This window comes from Ornithodoros turicata, chromosome 3 (genome assembly GCF_037126465.1).
Source record: "Ornithodoros turicata isolate Travis chromosome 3, ASM3712646v1, whole genome shotgun sequence".
Classification (NCBI taxonomy): Eukaryota; Metazoa; Arthropoda; class Arachnida; order Ixodida; family Argasidae; genus Ornithodoros; species Ornithodoros turicata.
In genome coordinates, this window is record NC_088203.1 from 8,513,738 (window position 1) to 8,537,504 (window position 23,767).

General features: G+C 45.5%; 2 protein-coding genes and 1 long non-coding RNA gene across 5 annotated transcripts in view; 1 reads left to right on the top strand and 2 right to left on the bottom strand.

Moving 5' to 3' along the window:
• Nucleotides 1-3,936, bottom strand: part of LOC135387943 (protein Wnt-7b-like) — a 112,365-nt gene extending 108,429 nt beyond the window's left edge. The window contains exon 1 of the mRNA XM_064617179.1: nucleotides 3,734-3,936. Coding sequence (XP_064473249.1) covers nucleotides 3,734-3,894 — 161 coding nt within the window. The 5' untranslated portion in view covers nucleotides 3,895-3,936. The remainder of the gene's footprint in view (nucleotides 1-3,733) is intronic.
• Nucleotides 1-23,767, bottom strand: part of LOC135387942 (ataxin-10-like) — a 53,872-nt gene that overhangs the window by 19,751 nt on the left and 10,354 nt on the right. The window contains exons 3-12 of one of the 3 annotated variants that reach the window (XM_064617175.1): nucleotides 23,032-23,111; nucleotides 22,009-22,123; nucleotides 20,778-20,948; nucleotides 19,779-19,853; nucleotides 19,530-19,695; nucleotides 18,927-19,035; nucleotides 16,083-16,276; nucleotides 15,807-15,870; nucleotides 15,311-15,452; nucleotides 10,312-10,766 (exon numbers count right to left, since the gene is read on the bottom strand). In XM_064617175.1, the coding sequence (XP_064473245.1) occupies nucleotides 10,592-10,766; nucleotides 15,311-15,452; nucleotides 15,807-15,870; nucleotides 16,083-16,276; nucleotides 18,927-19,035; nucleotides 19,530-19,695; nucleotides 19,779-19,853; nucleotides 20,778-20,948; nucleotides 22,009-22,123; nucleotides 23,032-23,111 (1,291 nt within the window). In that variant the 3' untranslated portion in view covers nucleotides 10,312-10,591. Of the gene's footprint in view, nucleotides 1-10,311; nucleotides 10,767-15,310; nucleotides 15,453-15,806; nucleotides 15,871-16,082; nucleotides 16,277-18,926; nucleotides 19,036-19,529; nucleotides 19,696-19,778; nucleotides 19,854-20,777; nucleotides 20,949-22,008; nucleotides 22,124-23,031; nucleotides 23,112-23,767 lie in introns of those variants that run through there. The other 2 variants (XM_064617176.1, XM_064617178.1) reach the window with 2 other exon arrangements.
• On the top strand, nucleotides 1,786-23,112 carry LOC135387945 (uncharacterized). The gene is made up of 3 exons (XR_010421270.1): nucleotides 1,786-1,820; nucleotides 16,116-16,289; nucleotides 22,011-23,112. It is a non-coding gene; the product is annotated as an uncharacterized LOC135387945 (long non-coding RNA).

Sequence of the window (23,767 nt, forward strand, 5' to 3'; positions counted from 1 at the left end):
CAGACATGCCTATATGAGGCAGAAACCATAAAGAAAAGAGCGTCGCAGAGCCGTCATAACTTCTCGAAACTATAAGAGACTCCCTGAACATAACCTTGTTGTGAAACGTTTCGTTTACAATCTACGAAGTTACCTTGTAAAGAGCCCAGCCAATCCGAACGAAACCTTTAAAGAGACCCCTACTGTGCTGCGCATCTGCGATGGCCACTCAGTCTTCGCAAGAGCTGAGCCAATCTGACGTATTTACAGAGCGTTAAGTTCTTCCCCTCAAGAGGACTCTTAAAAGATTTCTTGCGCGTTCTCTCCTTCAGCTTTTGTAATCGCCCACTCGGCTCCTTTGTGTTTAAAAAAGTTGTCTGCGCAAACGGTTGACCCGCGTTGCGCGTCAATGAAAGAAGGCCATAAAGCGGACCCATGTTGCTATTCTTCGACACCAGGAGGCCTATAAAAACTGCGGAAAACCCCCGTTATATCCGTGCTCTCCGTGTAATCGCGGGTTATATGGGCGCTTGGACGCGCATGCCAGGAACAGTGTGTGTGCCGAAATGGTGGTATAGCCAGAAAAGATCGTTTCATTCATGAGAGCAACTTTCTCGGAAGGTGCTTCCTGCAAATAACCTGCAAGAGTTTTAAGCTTCTATGGGGAGGTTGTCCTGGCAGCTTGGTGCTGAAGGCGCGAATCTCAGCGAATGTTAAAGGACCCATGGTTGGGCAAAATTAATCTACAGGCCGACCACTGAGGCGCTGCTGTCGTTCACGACCATACACTAAAAAGAAAAAAAAAAAAGAAAAGAACCCCCCCCCCCCCCCAATCGCTAAACAGGGCGATGCCTGAAATCGCCTGTGATTTTGTACTCAAACCTGCCGTGATTTGAGTACCGTAATTTCACGCGTATAAGCCGCACCGCAGATAAGCCACAGGACACGTTTTTTGGGACGTTTTGAAAATTTTCTGGCAGATAAGCCGCACCCGCAGATAAGCCGCGGGCAATACGAGACGACTGATGTGTGCGACAAAGGAGACCATAGAGAAGGCCATAAACCCTGTGGTCCATACTCCGGGATCGGAACAGTGTACAACAGAGGAGGTCAGTTCTGGAGTTCTACCAAGATCGGATTGTACCCTTGTCGGGTGTTTTTCGTGGACTGATGGGTCAGTGATCTTCCAGTAGACGTGAATCACTGTTACCACTTTCCTTAAAGCTGCTTAGGGGAATGCACCAGGAAGATCAATCTACTCGAATGTGGACCCGTCCCTGTTACGCACTGTTCGTGCATCGGCAGGGCAGCGCTGTTCCAGAGACACTGTCGGCCCTTTCGTTAAAATCGGTGTATGGGGAAAATACCAGGAAAAAATAGTCATCAGATAAGCCGCAGCGCGCCCGTGAGAAAAAAAAAATCGCGCATAAGCCGCGGCTAATACGCGTGAAAATACGGTAATCATTTGAAACACAATTGAAAATGATGGCTGGCTCGGAGCGTGTTATGCTGTGGAGTTCCGGGTTTTAGACTATGGTCGCCTTATCCCCTAAGTTACTTTTACAGGTGGCACCCGGTTAAACCACCTTTTACTAAAAGCCCCTTCGCCGTTTCGAACGTGCGTCCCTTCGCGATTATATCTGCAATCCAGTTGCAACACCGTCTTGTTCATATACACTAAGCGAATTTACTCTGCTAGATAGAAGGGAAGCAAACCTTGGAATGTGACGTGGCATACCGGAAGATGCGGTGCCTTTATTTATTAGCTAGTCGGCCTCGGATATCGGTTAAGTTGCATCCCCGCTGAGCAGACAAGACGCCGCATTTTAAGATGATGTTTGGTAAGTGTCGCTATCGAAGCGTATGTTCACGCGTGTGTTTCTGTAAATGCAGTCTGCGAGCTATGTATGCACCACATGCACTAGGTATTAGAAACTTGTTGGATTTTGGAGTTGGAAGCACGGACGAAGTGAAAGACCAGTTGGCGTGCTGTGCTATGGTGTTCCTAACATTTGAGTGACCCCCGTTTCCTATAGAACTTCATTCAGCAACAAGGACAACTACATGAATGACGACGGGATGAGGTGATTTACAAAACACACATCACATCACATCACATCACATCATGGCTGCCTTTACTCACAACCCGTCACATCACGCAATCATTCAACGCCGACTTCAATACCGCGTCTCATCGCAGCCCATTACTCACCAGCAATGTGATGCGGTGGTGAATGATGTGCATGTAGGCCATCATGAGTGAATTTGCAAACATACGCTCGTGGGCAATATTACCCAGTGATGGCCAGTAGTTAACTACATGTAGTTAAACTACCTGATTGTAGTTAAAAAGTAGTTACCAACTACTTGCAGAAATGTAGTGTGCAACTATTAGTTATACTACTATTTCGAGTAGTTAACTAATAACTACAGTAGTTAGGTTACTGCAGGCGCCAACTACTTCCGATTTTGTCGCAAGCTTTACGGCACGATTGTGCTTCCGACTTCTACCTTGAGCTACTTGTTTGATGAGAACGAGGCGCAGAGCAATTGTGCCGTGCATGTGTACAAAACCTCCACTTTTATCACTGCTTGTGATTCATATTTAGGTGCCCAAGAACAGTATAGAATGGGATTGGTGTTGATGGACAATGTTAAGTAGTTATAGGTGTAGTTAAAATACATTGCACTAGTTAAAGAAGTAGTTTTAACTACCTCCCCTGAAAAGTACTTGTACTACTAGTTAAACTACTCCATTGCGAAGTAGTTAGTGGCTATCACTGATACTACCCCACTGTGGCACCTGTTGTGGCATTGCTGGTCGTCCACTCGCGATGACCTCGCAACGTGGAGCCAGGAAGATGAAACGTGAAGCCATGATCGACGAGACTGAATATGAGCCCGGTTCGAATCCCGGAACCAGCTGTGTTGTTTGTGTGTTTTTCTGGGTTTTTCTTCTGCTAGGCTGCAAGGCAAACGTCGGTACACTTTCCTGTAAAGTCGGCCCAAGGCGCACAACCCTCCCCTTCCCCCGAGCAACATGCTCCCGTGTCGGCAGGCAGATCATCGCTAACGAGGGCCGGCATCAACTGACCTGTACCATCTGGACTGTTGCTCTCTTTGCGTTGCAGTGGACTACTACAATGGAAGCCTGGCCTCGCCAACGCGTCCAAACCTAGTCGTCCAAAGCTCTCAACATAAGCACAAGACTTGCCTATACACATTCAAATAGACCTCTCACTGTTTGTAAACAAATGACGTCATAGTGTTCGACAGCGCCACCAATTTGGTAGAGTTCAACTATGCTTGAAGCTAGGGGCGAACAAGGTCGTACTTGTAAGCCACGGTCTTGAGGGGATTACGATGGTCCCTGAAAAGGACGCCACCTTCGGTCCTATACTTTCCTTTCAATAAGAGGCAGCGAACAAATGCCCATTCGTAGAACCCAGACCTCCCCTTCCGATTTGTTTCGGTTTCAGTGTGTCTACGAACGTCATGATGACGTTTCTCGGGTAGAGGTCCACTCCGCTGTCATCCACGGAGCATGTCCCGCCTGACCTCTAATCGTGCCATCTTGACGCTACGCAAACACCACTAAACGTCGCGACCTCGCACACTACAACACCTCTTCCCGTGTACCGCAACGCGGTAAACAAGCAGGTCCTTACAAGTCCTGGACCTTGGGCCCAGGTGCTGCTCGTTTATAGCCCACAGCCGGAAAAGCCCAGTGCTTAAGTGTTTCAGAAGGCCTCACCCTGACGACTCTTGATGAATCTGCGTGTCAAATGGTACAGCAGGCGTCCCACGGAGACATTCTCGGCCCAAGTAAACGGCGATGATTGCCGGGTGGCGTGGGAATAGGGTTTGCGTAACACCGGCGTACGCTCGCTTGCGCGTTCCACCGCTGTGATTCATGCCGCTTTTATCTCTGTGACCTTTGGTGAGGAATCCCACTACAACTGCTTCGTGTCCTTTACTCGGTTATCTGTCTCAAGGCTATTTTATGCGGTTGCAAATAAAAGTTGTTTGCCTGTCTGGCTGTACGGCAGAGGACGCCCTGTCTACGTCACTGAATCAGCCTGTCTACGTCACTGAATAATAGAGAGTAGCGAGTGTTAGCTAGACCTCTGATGACGTCGCCGTTACGGTGCGTACCGAAACCAATGGCAGCGTGCATGACTTGGAATCTTATCAACTGATTGCGTGCGGTAGACACGACACTTCGGAAGCCACGTTATCAACGGACCAGCTCGCGTGGCTCGGTGTGTCACGACGTGACTAGGAGGTAGCAGGGTTCGAATCCCGGTGCCAGCTGCGCAGTCCGGGGGTTTTCCTGGGTTTTCCGCAGACGCTTCCAGACATATGTCAGCACAACAAAATTCCCATAGAACTCGGCCCAGAACGCAGATACCCCAGGGCGTCAGTCGCGTACGTACAATGCTTATTTGTAAACAATTCCCCCCGGTACAGAATGCTGCACTAGCGCTTGACTACAGTGGTTGTTTATAAACAATTTTCCTGTGCTTCAGAATGCTGCAGCTCCCCCTAGTGGTGCTCTTAGACTACAGTGGTTATTCAAAAACGATTTCCCTGCGGTGCTGAATCCTGCAGTAGTGATCCTGGACTGCAGTGTTTATTTATGAACAATTTCCTTGTGGTTCAGAATGCTGCAGTGGTGTTTCCGGACTACAGTGGTTATTTATAAACAATTTTCCCAGGGTACGCAGTGATGCACTAGTGCTTCTGGACTAGAGTGGTTATGTATAAACAATTTCCCTGCGGTGCAGAATGCTGCAGTAGTGATCCTGGACTAGTTTTTATTTATGAACAAACTCCCTGCAGTACACAATACTGCAGTAGTGTTTCTGGACGACAGTGGTTATTTATAAAAAAAATCTCAGTTCTGGTGAATCGCGGCAGTACTTCTCGACTACACTGGTTAGTTATTTAAAAAAATACCTGTGTGCTGAGCGCTGCGGCAGTGCTTCTGGACTACAGTGATTATTCATAAACAATTTCCCTGCGGTACAGAATGCTGCGGTAGTGTTTCTGGGCTACGCTGGTGATTTATTAAAAAACAATACGCGTGGTGCTAAATACTGCGGCAGTGCTTCTGGACTACAGGTTATTGATAAACAATTCCCTGTGGTACAGAAAGCTGCAGTAGTGAATCTAGACTACAGTGGTTCTTTGTAAACAATTTCCCCGTGGTGCAAAATTCGACAGTAGCGAGACTAGTGGTTATTTACAAACAATTTTCGTATAGTGTAGAATGCTGCCGCAGTGCTTCTGGACTACTACTGGAAATTGTTTATAATTAAATAACCGCCGTTGTCCTTAAGCACTGGCGCAGCATTCTGCAGTTGTCATATTCTAGTCTTATTTATAAACATTCTCTGCAGCACCGAATGCTGCAGTAGTGGTTCTAGACTACAGTGGCTATTTCTAAACAATTTCCCTGCAGTGCAGAATGCTGCAGTAGCTAATCTAGACTAGAGCACTGCACGGGCCTAATTTTCAGGTCCGTGCCCGCCCCAGGCCCGGCTGCTACGGCCCGCACGCGGCCCGTGCCCGACGTCTTCTTAGATTAACAGCCCGGCCCGACCCCGCCGGCCCGGGCCCACCCGTACCCGACTGTTTCGATGCTCAGGCCCGGTCCCAACCCGCCTCTGCTCTATATGTTCTCGAGGCCCGGAGGCGTATTTGGATTTACAAAGAGCACAGCGCAGCGAGGAAAAGGACGCAGCTAATTGGTGGATGGTGAGGAGGTACACTCGAAAGGATCGGCTGTGTTTCTCTGCCGGCAAGCCGCTCTGTGCGTTGTGCTTGCGGTTCAAGAAACTAGGTAATCGCCGCTCTATTGCGCATGCACCGGTGTTAGCTCCCCTTTCTCGAACGCTCACGCGAACGAAATATGTCCCGACACCTAACCTAACTGACCCCCGTGCCGGACTCTCAGCGCGCTCGCCACACCAATCGTCCCCAAATGTGTGTGAGTGCACGTGTGAAATCCAGACCCATTACACGAAATAACGGTGGTCACATATAAAAAAATGACAGCTCTCAGGTGAGAACACTATGATATCCCATACCCAATGAAAAAAAAAAGTGACATGAACATTCAGCTGTCCAGTCTCGTGAAATATGTTCGCGTACATGCCCGACCATGGCCGGCGTTGTCAAACCCATACCCGTCCCGGGCCCGGTGGCTTAAACCCGAGCCCGGCCCAGGCCCGCATAAAAATGATCTCGTCTCCTCTTTTGATAAATGTGTACAAACACACGTTGTTCTTGTAAATTTTCGGAAGGCATTTGATATGGTTCCACACGCCTATGTTTTACACAGACTTTCCTTCCTTGGCATAGATAGGGATGTTTTACAGTGGCTTGCCGACTACCTAAGTAATAGGGTTTAACGTGTAGTAGTCGAAGGTAAAGCATCATCGGCAAGTTGCGTGCGGTCTGGTGTCCCACAGGGATCAGTTCTGGGACCTCTCTTATTTCTTATTTTTATTAATGACATAACACCGTCAATCAACTCCAAAATTAGGCTGTTCGCAGACGATTGCGTTTTATATAAAGACATTTTAAACCTTTCAGATGCTCAACTTCTCCAGGCAGATGTAAGTAGAATCGTTTCTTGGTGTGACAAATGGGACATGAGCTTAAATACTAGCAAATGTAAGGTAATGCATGTTACAAGAAAATCTAGTGTAATCAAGTTTTCTTATAAGCTTCGTTATTTATATTTAGATACAGTTTCTGAGTACAAATATCTTGGTGTTTTTCCTTTAGCAGCGATCCTAGGTGAACCCACCACGTAAATTATGTTTCTGCGAAAGCAATGAGAACGCTTCATTTTATTTTTCGCAACATTAGACAGGCTGGTTTAAAAGCTAAAAGCGATGCATATATTACTATGACTCGGCCAATCTTGGAATATGGGTGTACGGTTTGGGACCCGCACGAAATGTTACTAATTCAAAGACTGGAGAGGGTTCAAAATATTGCAGGCCGCAGTTTTTTTATGAAACTGTCCTTGAGGTATTATCGTCCTGGGGCGACTTCTAAAGGAGCTGTGCCGACATATGTCTGAAAGTGTTTGAGGAAAGCCCAGGAAAAACCCCAAACAGCATTCGAACCCGGGTACCTCCTTGTCTCGACGTACCATATGGCAGGCACGCTAACCACTGAGCAACGCGAGCTGAAAAGATTGGGGAGGAGGGAGCGGTGCCGAAATAGCTTGCCGTACGTTGTTGACCACACACGACTATAGCCAAAAAACGAAAAGAAAAAAAAGGGGGGGGGAAGATGAGAGTTGAAGGGTGAGGTATAGGCAGGATGAACGGTACTGATGAGACGAAGATGCACTGTAGATGAGAGATGCACTAGAGTGGTCTTTCTGCGAGGCCAGTTCCTTGAAGAGAACGCACGAGGTTGCGAGTTTTCGTAAGTCGTTCTGCAGAAGAACCTTCGGGGAACAGGATGTCCGTCACTATATGCCAGGCCCGGAGTGTGAAGATATTGGAGAGAGCACACGGGACAAAGTGTCTGTTCACTCAGAAAGCAGCAAGAAGGGGCCATTCGCAGACGGGCCACAACACTATGGTGAAGAAGAGGAAGCAATGTGGCAAAAGACATGCAGTTGGCGCGGTACCTTATTTGAGGGCGATGCAATGAGACCGTTCTACGTGCACGGGGGAAAGGGAGAAAAGCTGAGGGGCTGCGCGAAAGGGTGACCTACTGTCATACAGGGACAAATTTAAGGGGGGGGGGGGGGGGGCGACCGCCCCCATACGACCCTGTTCCCTATGTAAAAACCCTATCACCTGGATGATGCTCCGCCGCAAAGCACGAAATTTCCTCAAGAACGCCCCCCCCCCCCCCCCTCCTGTCATAGCGTATAGAGGCTAGGTGGGGGTTACCAAGCGATTTATTTCCGATGGCAGGCTACAGCTGTCTCTGATGGGCTCAGTCGCAATTAACCTCGTCTATTCAGTTCTGACACAGGAAACAGCGAGACCATACGAGCCTAGGGCCGTTTAAGAAAATCTGAGTTTTTCCGATAAATCCGAAAATAGTAAAAGATGCCGGGAAGTGTTTATCGGGAAAACGAAAAGTCGGAACCCTAATTACAGTAAAACCTCCAAAGTCGGACACCTCCCTACCTCGGACAACTCCCCATGTCGGACAAGATTTCATGGCACAGGCAGGCTCCCATTGAAACTACATGGGGACGAAATTCTCTATGTCGGACACCTCCCTATCCCGGAAGTAGGACAGGGTTTTCCCTGCTAAGTTGGACAAAACCCTGGCCAAATTACCTCAATCTCGGCCCATCTTTGCACCAAAGACTCAAAATGAGCCAGTGGCCTTGACTTTCGCCCCTTTTTTCCCCTATACTGGTCTCAGCATTTTGTTGCTTTTGTTTTTCGAGTCCAAAAACAAGTGCTGTCAGTCCACATTGTAATTCTTTGTGTGAGCACTTGTTTTCGGTTTGTCTAGAGCCTTTGAACGCGCACTGCACCAAAGCAATGAAAAGCAGGCTGACACTTCAGAGACATGTCCTCGCTGCTCGAAAAGCTCCAGAGGTAATGCCATTGAGTGGAATCTGAACGGAATTGAATATACCAAAATCAGTAATAATTATCAGTGAAGAATGGGTAGAGGTACCACTACCACCAGGTACCACGAAGGACGGGACATTTCTGGCAACACAGCTGTGATCTTTTCCATTTTTTGTTTCCCTCATATTCTGTAACTCAGACACCTCTATAAGTGGGACACGCTTCGGCTGCACCGCGGGTGTCCAACATAGGAAGGTTTCACTGTATACAAAATTTCCCGGTGGTACAGAATAATGCTGCAGCAGTGCCTCTAGACCACAGTGGTTATTTGTAAACAATTTCTACGCGGTAGAGAGTGCAGTGCTTCTGGGCTAGAGTGGTTATTTATGTTTAAAAATTCCCTGTCGTGCCGAATGCTGCACCACTGCCTCTGAACCGCAGTGGTCATTTACCAAATTCCCAGTGGTGCAGAATGCTCCTGGACTACAGCAGTCCATAAACAGTTTCACTGTGGCGCGAGATGCTGCACAAGTACTTCAACAGTGGTTGTTTATAAACCATTTCCCTGTGTTGCCAAATGCTGCACCAGTGCTTCTGAACTGCAGAATTCTGTGGCACAGAATGCTGCAGTAGCACATCTGGACAACAGTGGTTGTTTATAAAGAATTTCCCTGAAATGCAAAACACTGCAGTAGAGCTTCTGGACTACAGTGATTATTTAAAAACAATTTTCCTGCGGTACAGAACGCTGCACTCTACATGCCTGCTCAGACGCAGACTATTCCTTGTTACATTCAGTTTATAGACAACATCTTACTGCGTGAAGGACGTGATGTACTAGAAAGCCAAGCCCAGGGTTTGCAGCAGAACACATAAACTGAGGCTAGCCTCTATAGTGACTGTAATGTCATTGTTCAATAGTCGATCTATAGTGTTAGTCTAGCAATTATTACACATTTTGATCGCATTGTAAAAATAGAGGACAGGGCTTATCATGCCCAACATTTTGCAGACTGATAGCCTGCATACTGATAGACTGATAGACAGTGATGGCCACTAACTACTTCTGCAGTAGTTTAACTATAACTACTAACTACTTTGCAACTGAGTAGTTTAACTAGTAGTTCAACTACTTTTCAGGGGAGTAGTTAAAACTACTTCTTTAACTACTGCAATGTAGTTTAACTACATCTATAACTACTTAACGTTGTCCATCAACATCAATCCCTCGTAGTGCTCTTGGACACCCAAATATGAATCACAAGCAATGATAAACTTATGCTCAAGCAATTGCTAAGATTGTCAAATAGAAAGCTTGCGGCGGGATTCTTTCTGTGCGTACGCGATAAACTAAGTTACAGAATTATTTCACAGCAAATGTGGCTTCACTAGACAAGCATTAAAAGTGAAGATTTAGTACACATGTACGACACAATTGCTCTGCACTTCCGTTCTCATCAAACAAGTAGCTCAAGGTAAAAGTCGGAAGCACAATCGTGCCGTAAAGCTTGCGGCAAATTCGGAAGTAGTTCGCGCCTTCAGTAACCTAACTACTCTAGTTAACTACTTAAAATTGTAGTTTAACTAGTAGTTGCCACTACATTTCTGCAAGTAGTTGATAACTACTTTTTAACTACAATCAGGTAGTTTAACTAGTAGTTTAACTACATGTAGTTAACTACTGGCCATCACTGCTGATAGATATTGGAATTCTGTGCAACTATTACAGTCCTGTAGAAAAAAAAAAAATCAGAATCAAGCAAAATCTCACCCATTGCATTTTTAATGAGTAAGCTAAATATTCAATATTGGACATGCTCAAATACAACTCTGAGGATGAGGCTATTCAGGCTATCCCAGAACAGTACCAGTGACGTGTTCTTGAAAATGTTAAGTTTATTGAAAGTAGAGCTTGTGTTCACAGACTCAAGCACACGCACCCTCCGTGATATCAAAAACAAGCCCAAAGAAAACTGTGTTCGATAAACAGCTGCTTCTAATACATGCAGCCAAGTTCTGCCATAATCAACCTCCTTCTGACTCTTTCACCGAGGAACGCAGACAAGCAAACTCTGGAAATAAAATGCACTCAGTAACATTATCACAGTTGAGTAGCACGCGAGTCTCTCACGAGGTGCTCGCGTTGAGCTCGCTACTTCCAGCCATGATCCGCTGATCAACCGACCAACAACTGACTGAGAGGACTTGGCTGACGGATCATTGCAAACACTTGATTATCAATAATGAGTCATCATTCTGTTCGTTGCACACGTGAACTATAGTGCCACGAGTTGAGTAAATTGGTCCTAGGTTCAACATCAACGGTACAATTGCAGAACCTTGAAACTTCCAAAATGCAAAAACCTTTCTTTACAAAACATAATTGCACATCAGCTTCACAAGGGTGCAGATTGTAGATATTGTGCGACCCTTAGGAAAGCCATACCTATGACTTGACTATGTCATGTCAGCTTTGCTTCAAACTGTTGTCACTGAGGGTTTCAGCAGAGTGATGGGAGCCATTTGATTTCCAAGCCACTGGCCTGAACGCAGCGCCATCTATAGCGGCGCGAGCGAAGCGAATCAGCCGTAGCAATGTGTGTAACTGACACAAACTTTGTGTACTGCAAAACAGATGGCGTTAGCTGGCGTGATGCATGGCTGGGAGGAGGAAGAAAAGTAGTGCACACTGCTCCCTGAAATACCACAGTGACCATACTCCGAAGCAAAACCCTATCAAGAGACTCAGTTATCTTTGCACAATCTGTCGCTGTATTAACATTGAAACAAAGCCGCACTGTAACAAAATATCTCTAGTATATCATGCAAGAATAATGTCCAAATATTGTTCGTACGTGGGCAACAAAAACAATACCAAGCTTGTTGAAAAACACCTGCGCTGCAGGTGCTTGTGCACGCGGTGTAGTGTCTCCACATTTTTCTCTCGTAGAGTGTTCCGTATACGTAAAATGCATTATCGCCCACCACATTATCCCCTGGAGAAGTAAAAGGTCTGCCTCACTAAAAGAAATCAGAGAAAAAAAATTGGAGAGTCTCACAGTTAAGTTTAGGAAGCAATTAAAGGATACAGATCACTCTGGTGACACGCCTGAGAAATATCATACGAATGATCTTGATATCAATAAAAAATCGTAACACGTTAATATTGTGTGACCAACAGCCAAACTTTTAAAGTGGTTGCGACACTTTGATAGATGCAGTTCTTTACGTCATGAATGCATTGTACAACACTCCAGAGTACTGAGGAAAAAAACAATTATGTTCTCCTACGTGACATCCTTGACGATATACAAAACCCCGAACACACGCCCAACTAAATTGCAGACGTCGGAGACCTCAGAGCTCCCATTGGTAGCCGTAAACAAGTGATCCCCCTCGCGTCCCTCTAGTGGCGGCAACGGGTGTCGTGATGTCAGAGTCGGGTGAGTTCAGGTATTCGCGGTTCCAATTTTCTACGCTTCCATTACCCTCTTCGCTACCAAGCTTGAAACCCACGTTCACATCGATGCAAAGAACCGACTTTTACGTGTCCAGTGAACCCTCGTTAATATGACCCCCGATAATCTGACATACGCGCTTTACGACCATACTCATGAGAAACAACGAAGCGAAACCTCTGCAAATCCCCCCCGTTAATGTGACAATTCCGCATTATGACCTAAGTTTACGGGAACGACCATGGTCATAATAACGAGGGTTCACTGTATCTTGGACACGGAGTAAGAAGACTAGGAGATGACACTGCCCATAGAAGCAAGCGCCGGCTCACGACCAGAGAGTGTCACGTTGGGGGAGAGAAAAAAGGCAGTTGCTGACTTCACGCGACAGATGGCACGGCGGCACTGTCTTCCATTTTGCGCTTTTACATGGAAGGCTATGGGGGAAAACAGTGCTTTTCGCGAGTCGTACAGCAGCCTCTACGGATGATGACAAACTAACGAACGTGAATGGTGTTTGTCTTGTCAATAAATATCACGCTTGTCAACTACGTAACGCTTCTTGTTTAGCGAAAAAAACGGAAAACAATTTCATTCTTTTGCCTCTCGGTTCTGTTGAGCAGACGACAGGAGCACGGTGATCGCGTAAGCGTTTCACCTTCTTCTTCTTTTCTAGCGTTTAATTCACGTGCTTTCATGTGTTTTAGTCACGCCGCCTGACAAGCGACAGTGTCACGTGACCGCATGCTTCGGAAATTCTGCGGCCTCGTGCAACAGATGGCAGTGCGGGCCGGGCCGCCGCGGGCCGCCGAGCGCGCGCTCCTCGTACATTCTCTGGTCGTGGGAGAGAGTGAAGTTTCATCTCCTAGTCTTCTTACTCCGTGATCTTGGATGACCTGGGATGTCGTGTCACAACCCCTTTAGCATGAACGATATTGGCCGTCAGTACGTAGACTACTCGATATCGTATTTTCTCGAATCTAAGGTGACCTTTTTTTTCCAGAATCCGGTGTTCAAAAATCGGGGGTCATGTTATATTCGAATAAGCATCCGCGCCACAACGAGGTCGGGGAAGAGGTGGGAGCGGGAGACGGGATCGGGTCAGTAGCACGGTGCCATGGTACCGATACCACGTGCTGTGGTTGTCAGTGCCAGTGGCGTTCACTCGCTGTCACGGTGCCGTCACTCTGCTGCGTTTGAACCTTGACCTGCTAGATCATGTCGACCACGTCATAATCGGCAACCCCCATGAGGAGCCCGTCCGCACGATCCGCTAGGGGGCGCTACTCACCGGCCCGCGAGATCTGCATCGTGATTGGACAATGGAATTTTGAATTTTGAACACGCAGCAGCCGACGTACGACTACCGTAGCAGATGACAGCAACAGCTACTACGAAAACCCGTAGAATGATGATGATGATGATGATGATGATACTCAACTTTAGAAAGAAGCATCTCCCGTGGGACATCCGCAACTTGTACAAAAGTACTAAGGCAAGCTGAAGTACAAAGTATTGCAGAAATGGAGGAAGCAATAACCGGGCCGATGAGTGGCGCCACCGCTAGCTTCCGAATGCGGTGCTTGGAAGGGGTGCCTATGACATGGTCGTTATAATCTAGTAGTAGGTCGTGGTTTGAATGCAAAGCTATCGTTTTGCAGCAACAATTTAGCGCCGGCAAGGAGGTTTCAAGTATCTGAAGCAAATGTTAGAAGATGACTGGAGCAATAGAGATCGAGAATTGCGCCAGTACAGTGGATTTTGGATGCCTTGGTGTGATGTGCACACTTTTCAAAGGTACGGTTTGCCTAATGCTCTCGATGGAACAGCGGACAATGAGCTGTGGGCGGATAGCGACAAAAAGAAAACAGCAGCGAAGAAAGCGGTGATGAATCAACGGTATTGTGCATTGTTTCCAACCGTTATGTACCACTCAATCTCTGTTTACTTTTTCTTTTCCAAATTCGTGTACCCGGAACCTCAGGGGTCACCTTAGATTCAAGGTCGCCGTCTTAGATACGAGAAAACATTGTATTTTTCGTAGTTATCTTATCAGATGTGCACGCTACTCTAGTGGCAAGGCAGCCAAGATAACATTTGTCCGTAGAATTGGAAATCTTAATTATCTTGTCAAATACAATACTGTAGAAGTGGTTTTTTTCGTGCGGAATTATTTTTCGCGTTTTTCGCGCACACCTCGAAAATCGCGAATTTAAGTTCCCGCGAATAACTCTGGCCATATGAAGGCGAAAATCGTGAGGCGTTCGACGCTATACCGCGACTACCTGATACTTTCTACTCCATGTAGCATAGGCAGTTTAAGCAAGCGCAGAAGATTGTTTTATCCCATCAGGCAAGAAGAAAAGAAATGAAAATTCATCATGCTTTTGTTACTCCTATAAACACTTTGCACTATACATGAAATATACCACTATACCACGAAGCCGGAACATGCCTTTCCCCGCATTCTCAAAACCAGCTTGAATGATAGTAAAATATCAACCGAACTGGTCAGTGCCCCGAGTGATAATTAATAAGAACTGCTAAAATAAACTCGCTAACTTGCACACGGCCAGTACTATGGCCTCCTACAGGGTCCCTAAAGGGCATTTGACAGGACCTTTCCTCCTATCTCTGTGAGGAGAAGAAAGGAATAGACCTAGAATGCCGCAATCCACGTGAACAACGGATGTCATAGTACGTGCCGAAATATGCCCGAGTATTGACGGCGGCACGATATGCAAGAGCAAAGCACTCCCGGAAACCTGTGTCGCGAATTTAAGTTCTCGCGAATCAATCCTCAAAGCAGCTCTGCTCGAAAACGCGAAAATATTTTCCACGCGGAAAAAAACACTTCTACAGTAAACTATTCGAGGCATATGTCAAAACAGAAAATGGTATCGAAAAACTTCACGTACTCTAAGTGTTAGAACAGCATCCAATACATGTAAAATGCTGCTGTTTTGCACCTTTCGTGTTGGTACGCGTGAGGATGATGAAGGAATTGGTACTGTTTTCCTCTCAGCAACGCGTGCATCTGGCACAGCTCTGTGGTCACTATTTGCACAACTTAAACACCAACAGAGAAGAGGCACAAGCACACTACTGAGAAGAAGAAGTCCAACAATTTAGTGACCTGTGCCATTTTTCTTTTCCCAACTTAAGTTATTGGAACAAAATGTAATTTGTATCGTACGTTAGATGGATAAAAATGGCTTTTCGATGTCACCCACGCGCTCACCGTACGACTGAGATGCCCATTTTGTACTGTTTTCAACGCGGACAATATCTCAGTAACACTTCTACCGCTCTAGTCGGACTCCCATCTCCGTAAGCAGCGGGCTGTCCGTGACGACTCCTTTCTTGACTAGACCAGCGACGATCGCCTGGTTCTCCAGATTGTTTTCCAAGAGGTTTCGCACAGCGAGGACGGCCCACTGTATGATGTCTGCTTTCAATATGGAATCAAGGGTCCACAAAGCAAACATGTCTCCACAATAATATGAAGCAAAGTTAGAACATGGTTACGTTAGTACATTATTCGATTAAAAGCGAAGCACTGTACAGCAAAAATATTGTGCAAAGTGGCCCCTTATATTGCTTGATGAATGAAATGGGGTCACGTGAAATGTCACTTCTCTACCCCTTTAAAGGCTAAAGACAGCCACTTAAAAACGAAGATTAACATGTGAAATTGCACTACGTGAACAGGGCATCATTCTGGAACCTTCCTGAACTAGTGCAGCAGGTGCAGCAAAATTGAAGAAACCCGTAGCGTAATCAGCACCCATGAAAAGGATACATGGGTTTCGAGCATCTAAGTTGCAGACGTCCAAGATGAGCGGAATACCCTCCATATTCCTCACCTGGAAGATGAATTTAGAAAAAGGTGTTTCCTGAAATCTTCAGGCTCTACTTATGAAACTTCAAATCAAATTATGCCGAAGTATGAAATCCAGAAAGGAAAAATTGCCTATTGTAGCTGTTGCATTCGGCGTACGTCGATGCCTTGCGGGGAAACTTGAACCAGCAACGTGAAATGACAAGCACATAGCCAGTGGGACACGGAGAAACTCACCAAGTCCTGGTTCTTTCTGGATGCATGGCACAGGTTTCCGATAAGACGAACAAGCTTCCTCTTGAAGCCAAACACTGGATTCTCTGCCAACTCTGAGGCGCCATCCTGCGCTTCTGCCAAGTCATCGATGTGCTGAACAGGGCTGAAGACATTTTTCTCTGCCTTTCCAAGGAAGTGAACGGTCTTTAGGATATCTGCATTAAAGAGGTGAAAGCCCCCTCCACAGATTTTTTCTATATATATACGAACCTTTGTATATACAGCCATATACAGTCAACCCTCGATTTATGAACACCCTCGGTTCCCCGAAAAATCGTTCATAAATCGAGGGATTCATAAATCGAAAATTCAGTCAACTAAGTACTATCGAGCAAATGCAACAGTATTTCCGAGTTGGGATTGTGTTTATAATGCCATATATTGTGTAATTTTGTTTTTGACCATGCCTTCTGCTGTATCAATCTCACAAAGAACAGACGTTAGCGCATTCACACTCTGTTTATTATGCAATACTAAATTGTTTAATTTGGACCATGCCTTCCGCTGTGTCAATCTTGGAAATAAGAGATGTCACCACATTCGCACTGAACTGGTCTCGGATATCCTCCGGGATTTTTAACCTTCGTTTATTAATCTCCGGGTGACAGCGACCACCTTATTCATCAACTGGGGTCAGGAACACTTGGTCGCACGTTGTGCGACCCCGGAAAACCCGTTTGTTGTTCGGATTTTGAGGGGTTAAGAACCGAGGTGCAATACCTGGAAAACGTTTTGTCCGTTCAGGCGTCATTCATAAGACCACGGAATTATCCCTTTGAAGGTTTCTGTTGACCTCGGAACGATCCGTTCATAAATTGAGGGCAAAAACGCTGGGCAACTCCTAGTTGGTTCCCAGAGATTCCGTTCATTATTCGAATATCGAGGTTCATAAAACGAGAGAAAAATAAATGGAAAAAGTTTGGTTCCCTGTGCTCGTGTTCATAAAACGGGGGAATTCATAAATCGAGGGTTGACTGTATGTCTGATCTTTCGGGCTCAGCGGGGATCGCGCAAAAGTACGAATGATCGAACAGTCCGAAAAAACTAATTTCGTTTTTTTTTTAAATGGGCTAGGCACTAGTAGACTGGAAAAATTTGTTGCGCTTCCAGCTCTGCTTGATAATATCAGCTTCTATTTACCGAAGCGACATTTCGTCACTATACAGTGACAGAGGCACCACCGTCATCAAGTTCACAAGTCGACTTCATCTAACGCATGCGTGCTTTAGGTGAAGCTCGCTTTACAGCGCTGTTGCACGACTCGCGGGCGGACAGCATGTGCTGGGCCTTTTGAATCAAGCCGTTGGCCAAAATCGAAGACGCAAAAGCGTTACGACAGACCTCTTCTACTCAGAGAAATGGAAAATGAACGACCATTGCCTATTTTTTTCCCTCAGTATCTTAGTTGGTTGATTTCTGTTAATATGAATTTTGGATTATACTACCAATATGTTCCGTCACCCCAAGAGAGAAACTCGCTGGTTGGGCAAACAGAGTTCAAAATATAGAGCGTTGGGTCTGCGTGGCATCCAAAATTTTGGACGTTCTTATACATAAACTCTATGGGACTCGCAGCCGTTCCACAAACGAGTCCGAATAATCGAGCACGTCCGAAAAAATCGGGATGCAAAAAATCGGTCAGCAACTATATATATATATACATGTTATATACATATATATGCATCTTTGTATATATATAAAAAGAGGGGAAAAAAGCCATTAAAGAAATAAGTAAATGACGCTAGACGTGTTTGAAATTCAAACTTACAGATTAAGAAGGCTTCTATGGCTGCACGTAGAGAAACAGATACTATATATATATATACAGGGTGTCTGCTCTAACGTGTCCAGAAATTTTATTGAAAGCCAGCGATAAAAGAGAAACGAGCGATACTTTTCAGCTACTTGACTACGAGACAGGTGCTACTAGTGAAGCCGTACCTGTTTCATACTCAAGTAGCAGAAAAGTTCCCCTTGCTTTTCTTTTATCGCTCGCTTTAAATATAATTTCAGGACACGTTAGAGCAAACACCCTGTATATATAAACGTTGCTTGCCTGTGTGCTGCTGACGATGGCCCAACAAGGCCGAAACAGCTGTCCAGTACTGGCGTGGCACTTACAAACATATTATATAGCTGCGGCAGATTGTGCAACAAATAAGGTGCCCTGCTGCATTACGGGTGTGCGAATCCAAATATTTGAAGTCGAATCGAATATCGAGTCTAATGGAAAATAAGTCAAATACCGAATCGAATATTGAATAGTCATGCAAAGTTTACAATACAGGCTTTTTGCACCAAAAGTTTGAAATTTCTAGCCCTGGTGTAGTGTAATTATTCTGGCATTAGCTGTCACAAGAGACACATGTAATTCGTCTGAGGAACGCCCTTACTCTTTAATGTTACACTAGAGTGTTTCCTGTTTTTCGGGTGAGCACATACTGGGATAATTATCTTGATTTCAAAATTTGATGTCAGGCAGTGGCATGTTACACATATGAGGCTGCAACTGTTTCTGAAGATCCATAGGTCACTTGTGAAACAAACAAATTGGCGTCCTGCCCCAGCTTTGTCTTGAACGACTTTTTAGCTACTTTGCTGGAGTGTGTATGTCTCGCGTGGGGAAGTTACACTGCTTAAATGTTGAAGATAAGGGACATCTTTAAGACACCCTTTTTTTGTTCCTGGGCTGAAGGCATTATTTAAGAGTCTCAACTTTTTCATGAAATTCTGTAGCATAGTACAACAAGGACAAAAGGCAAGACTTTATGGATAACACATCCAACCTGCATTTATGTGACTCACCTACTACCATTTCAAGTAGAGCTTCATTTTCCTTCAGAACGCTAGAAAAGCTTGGATGAATGGATGCTGCGCATAGGAGTTCGAGCACTTTGATTATTTCAACAGGATCCTGAAAACACAGAAAAAACACAAGTCTTGTCCAAAACTTGACACATTTAGAAATGACAACCGCAGCAACTTTAATGACCCCGCGCACAGAAAATTCACTCAATTCACATTCACCGGCCTCGGTGGCTCAGTCGGTAGCGTGTTCGCTTTCCGATCTCGAGATCGCGGGTTCGAACCCGGCCGAGGACACCAGCAACTTGGTGGCAGGGTACAAGTTGCTTAGATACGCTGTCTTCCACGAGGGACGTTAAATACGGGGTGCCGTGTGATGAGCATTCATCGCACGCTAAAAAACCCTCAGGTTGCAAAAGCAATCCACAGACAGACCGCTCTCAGTTGTCTCGCGACGTAAATCCCCAATTATTATTCACTGTACATTCGTGCTCTATAGCATTTCAATGACCGTTGAGATGCTGGGGTGACACCAATACTATTACACACCACAATCTGCCCACAAACCCGGCACGGCCACACAACAATCATAAAGACAATTACCAGGTCATCGTGCATGGCCTCTGGCTGTGCCGTCTTCACAATATCCATGACTCGTCCCCTGAAGTGCTCACACAGGTATTCGAGCAGCGATGATGAAATTATGGAGTCCTCGCCTTCTGCCTCGAGTTTATCCAATTTGTCAATGATGACGTCTAAGATCACGCACCTGCCGAGAGGAATGTAGGACAAAAGCACTTTGCTAACGAGTTTATGAAAGCATGTTGCATTGCAAAGGTGTAATGTACATACCGAGACTTGAGATCCAGCACAGGATAGACATGGTGGAAGAAGTCATTTTGTACAAGTAAGCCCAATGTGAATAAACTGAAAGAAGTGCAGTGCCATCTTAAGATTCTGCTCGTGTAACTGTTAGACGCAATACAGTTTTCCTCATTCATGACAGATTAGTCTATAATGAAATAGCTCATCCGCAATACAGTTCCCAGCCGATTTTTCGCAGCCCGATTTTTCAGACATGCTCGATTATTCGGACTCGTTCACGGGACGGCCATGGGCCCTATTGAGTTGATGTAGTCCAAAATTTTGCACACCCTCGCTCGATAATTCAGACTCTGTTTGCCCAACCAGCGAATCTCGCTCTTGGGGTAATGAAAAATATTGGTATCATCTGAAATTCGTATCAAAAGAATTCAACCAACTAAAATATTGGGGCAAGAAAATAGACAATGATTCTTCATTTTCCATTTCTCTGAGTAGAAGAGGCCTGTCATAACGCTTTTGCGTCTTCGTTTTTGGCCAATGGCGCGACTCGAAGGGCCCAGTGCTGCTGTCCGCCAGCGAGTCGCGCGACAGTGCTGTAAAGCGAGCTTCACCTAAAACACGCAGGCGCTAGGTGAAGTCTGCTTGCGGAATAGCGATGATCGCGGTGCCTCTGTCAGTGTACAGTGATTAAATGTCGGTTCGGAAAACAGAAGTTCTTCTAGTTAGGACTTCAATCTTTTGCTCATACTTTCATAAACTGAACATCAGCAGTCCTTGGCAATCTGTCCTGAAGCCCCGAAACCCTTCTCTGGCTACATCACACCTAAGGTAGCATGGCGTAAGTGACAGCACGTCTGACAGGGAAACGGATTAATGCTAATTCAAGCCCCCACTGCTGCTGTCTTTAAGTATCATTCTTTAACGGAAACTAACTGTCCACATAGCACTAACTTCCAATGTAGCCATTTATGTTTCATTTTCTACATGGCCATCGAGTGAACTACACAAAAACCATCGTTGTGATACCTCCATTCCGAGTCAGCTCTGGCTAGCATGTCAGTCAGGCAGGAAATGGTGACAGATGAGCTCATGTCTGCCAGCAATGCTTGACATCTTTCAGGGGACAGGCAGTTGTAGAGCAGCATGCTGGAGTGCAGGCGAACTTTGGCATCTTTGTCCGCTAGTAATTTAGAGAATCTGGAAGACAATGAAGCAGAAATACTTTCCGCTTAGCAAACATGGCACAAGGACATGCCAAAACATGCCTGATGAATGCCGTCCTGGCTAAACAGGACACGACAGTCAATCGACGTTATGGAGACAATGTGCTACAACAGTTTGTCTCTGAGTATGAGAGAGGGCAAAGGTTGAAGGAACCATGTACAACCAAGTTTCTGTCCACTCACAAGGTGTCAATAAGGGTCATTCATAGGTCAGCATGGTACCCTGAGTGGGACCCCACAAGGAACCCCGTGCGCACCGTGTTGAGCTGTTACCCCTTCATTTGGAAGAGGGACCAATGAGGTTGCTCCCTGGGCAATAGGAGAGAGGGGGAAACTGAGGAGCTGTGCCAACACCGCCTAGATAGAGAGGGCCCGCTTACTCGTCGACGTGACGTAACAACTGATAGTCAGCCAATCAGGATCGTGTTTTCAGCGGCGGTAGCCAATCACAAACCAGCTCTCAGCAGTCGTAGCCATGGAGACGAACCACCGCCGTCTGCGAGCAGTGATGGAACGTCCCCGCGTACTAAAGGGGAAAACTGCGAGATAAAGCTCAAAACGGTCCCGTATCTTTCTCATGACTGATTTGTCTACAGATTCAAGTCTACAGGTTCCAGGTTAGCTGCAATCATTTCCGAGTTCTTGAATACGCAGAACGGAAAATCGCAATCGCGGACGAATTCTGACTATATATGTCCATGTAGCAGAGGAGGGAAAGGGGCAATAAGCAGGCCTTTTGTATCTAGGTGGCGTTGGCTGTGCAGACAGCTGAGCTACTTGCATAACATATATAGGAGTTCCACAAATCACAGTCACAGCAACAAGCCGTTACAAGCACTTGTAGCCAGCCACAGGTTTTCTGTTTTTGCATCTGACTGCAGTGACTGGCTGAAGCAGACGACATTGTAGCTCTTTTTGTCTACACAGCAGGAAGGAGAGAGATGAGGCTTTCTTTTAGGCGAGAAGGTGTTACTTGGGATGAAATGACCATGCGTTGCATTCAGTGCTTTCTTTGACGGATTTAAAACGCTTACAGGGAAGGGTCCTGGACAAACATTGCCTTCCAAACGAGTTCTTTGGCTTCATCGCAGGAGGACACCAAGTTGCCCAGGAACTGAAGCCCGCACTGCAGCGCGGCGATTCCTGCACCTGCAACGTAAACAGACCGCTATGCAATTTGGTAAAATTATGTGGTCGCATACTTTTTTTCCCTCCGTTTAAAAAAGATGAAATGCCTGGAAACACAGGATTTCTCAGTTGCTGCAAGACATGAATGGAGGGTAGGATAGGTAGGACAAAGCATGAGACTCTGATGACATTTTTGCTACCATAACAACAACAACATCAACATCAACTTTATTTGAATGATGATGAGTGGGGAATTTCATCACTGTTTCGTCACTATTTTTCAACCAGATATGTTTCCTCAGCTTTATGGCACATGTTTTTTAAACGCAGCTTTTAAGGCACACCTTTATGCACACCTTGATGCATCATGGCCTTAGTAGCTAGTGCGTCGATAAAACTCAAATAAAATAAAATAAAATAAAACAATGGTGGTAACGTGAAGGGGGCTTCGCATAAATCTTGGATGTAGTAAGACAAAGCCGACTTTAAGGCAGAATGGTGGTAGCGATATCTTGCTTCAGTACTGTTCAAAACATATTCGAAAATTTCGCATACTGAAAATGGGGTGTGATTAGCATTTGAATAGCATAAGATATAGACGTTGCATGTTTGAAATTTTGAATATTTGCACGGCTCTAATAAAGACATTTTTGCTGACTTTTGCAAAGCCTCGGATATAGTGTAGCTAGATTAGCACTTAGTTGCACGCAAACTCACATTTTTTCTTCCTCTTTGTGAATGAACGCTTTACTAAACTGTGTTTCACACGAGATGTGATTTCGTGTATTCAACTTCCCACTGCTGTAGGGAAAACCACGTTCGCGACATGACATTTACGTGGATGCTAATTGAGTGATCTCACCCATTCATCGAAAAAAAGAGAGAATTGTACTTATTTCAAGGGCGAGTAGTAATCTCTGATGACTCACTGTCATTGACTGGAACGTTGGCTTGGCCTTCGGAGAAGTGCCTCACCAGCTGCACTGTACTGTTCAACAACGCTGGCTGACTGTAAATGCAATAAACACGGGCAATAAAAGTAAATATAGCCTCCTACTTACTTCCTTTGCTCCCACTTCCCTGAGCTATAAAAATAATATTTGTACCTCCATTTCACTAGGCTATGTTCCACTGGAGGGTAACACCATCACGGAGAGCACACAAATGTTATGCCTCCTAGGCAGATGATTTTCCCATTAGGGGGCTGCAGCAATTTTGTAGGAGAGTGGGTGACACCCATCTCACTTGACAAATGATTTAAATGATCCACACACAACACCCCTGTATGCCCCTCAAAGATTTGGTGACACCCCCTCCCTTTCTTTGTTGTACACCCCCTGTAAGTGCTGCACAGGAAAGACAAGAAAGAAACAAGAGGGCAATGACACACGAAGCTCTTATAACCAGGCAAAGGCAACAGAAACGGTAACAGAAACAGAAACGGATATCACACACTCAGAGTACCTGAAACAGAAATGGAAATGAAAATAATTGACGGCAGTAATTCAGGTAATGCAGGACCCCAAAATTATTATGATCATTTAGATAAGTTTATTAAATAAGCTGAATGAAGCAAACCAAAATTAACTGAGTAACTAAAACTAAAATGAACTATCAAACTGGAGCACATAAATAAATAGTATATAGAGTAAACTGAAGATTTCA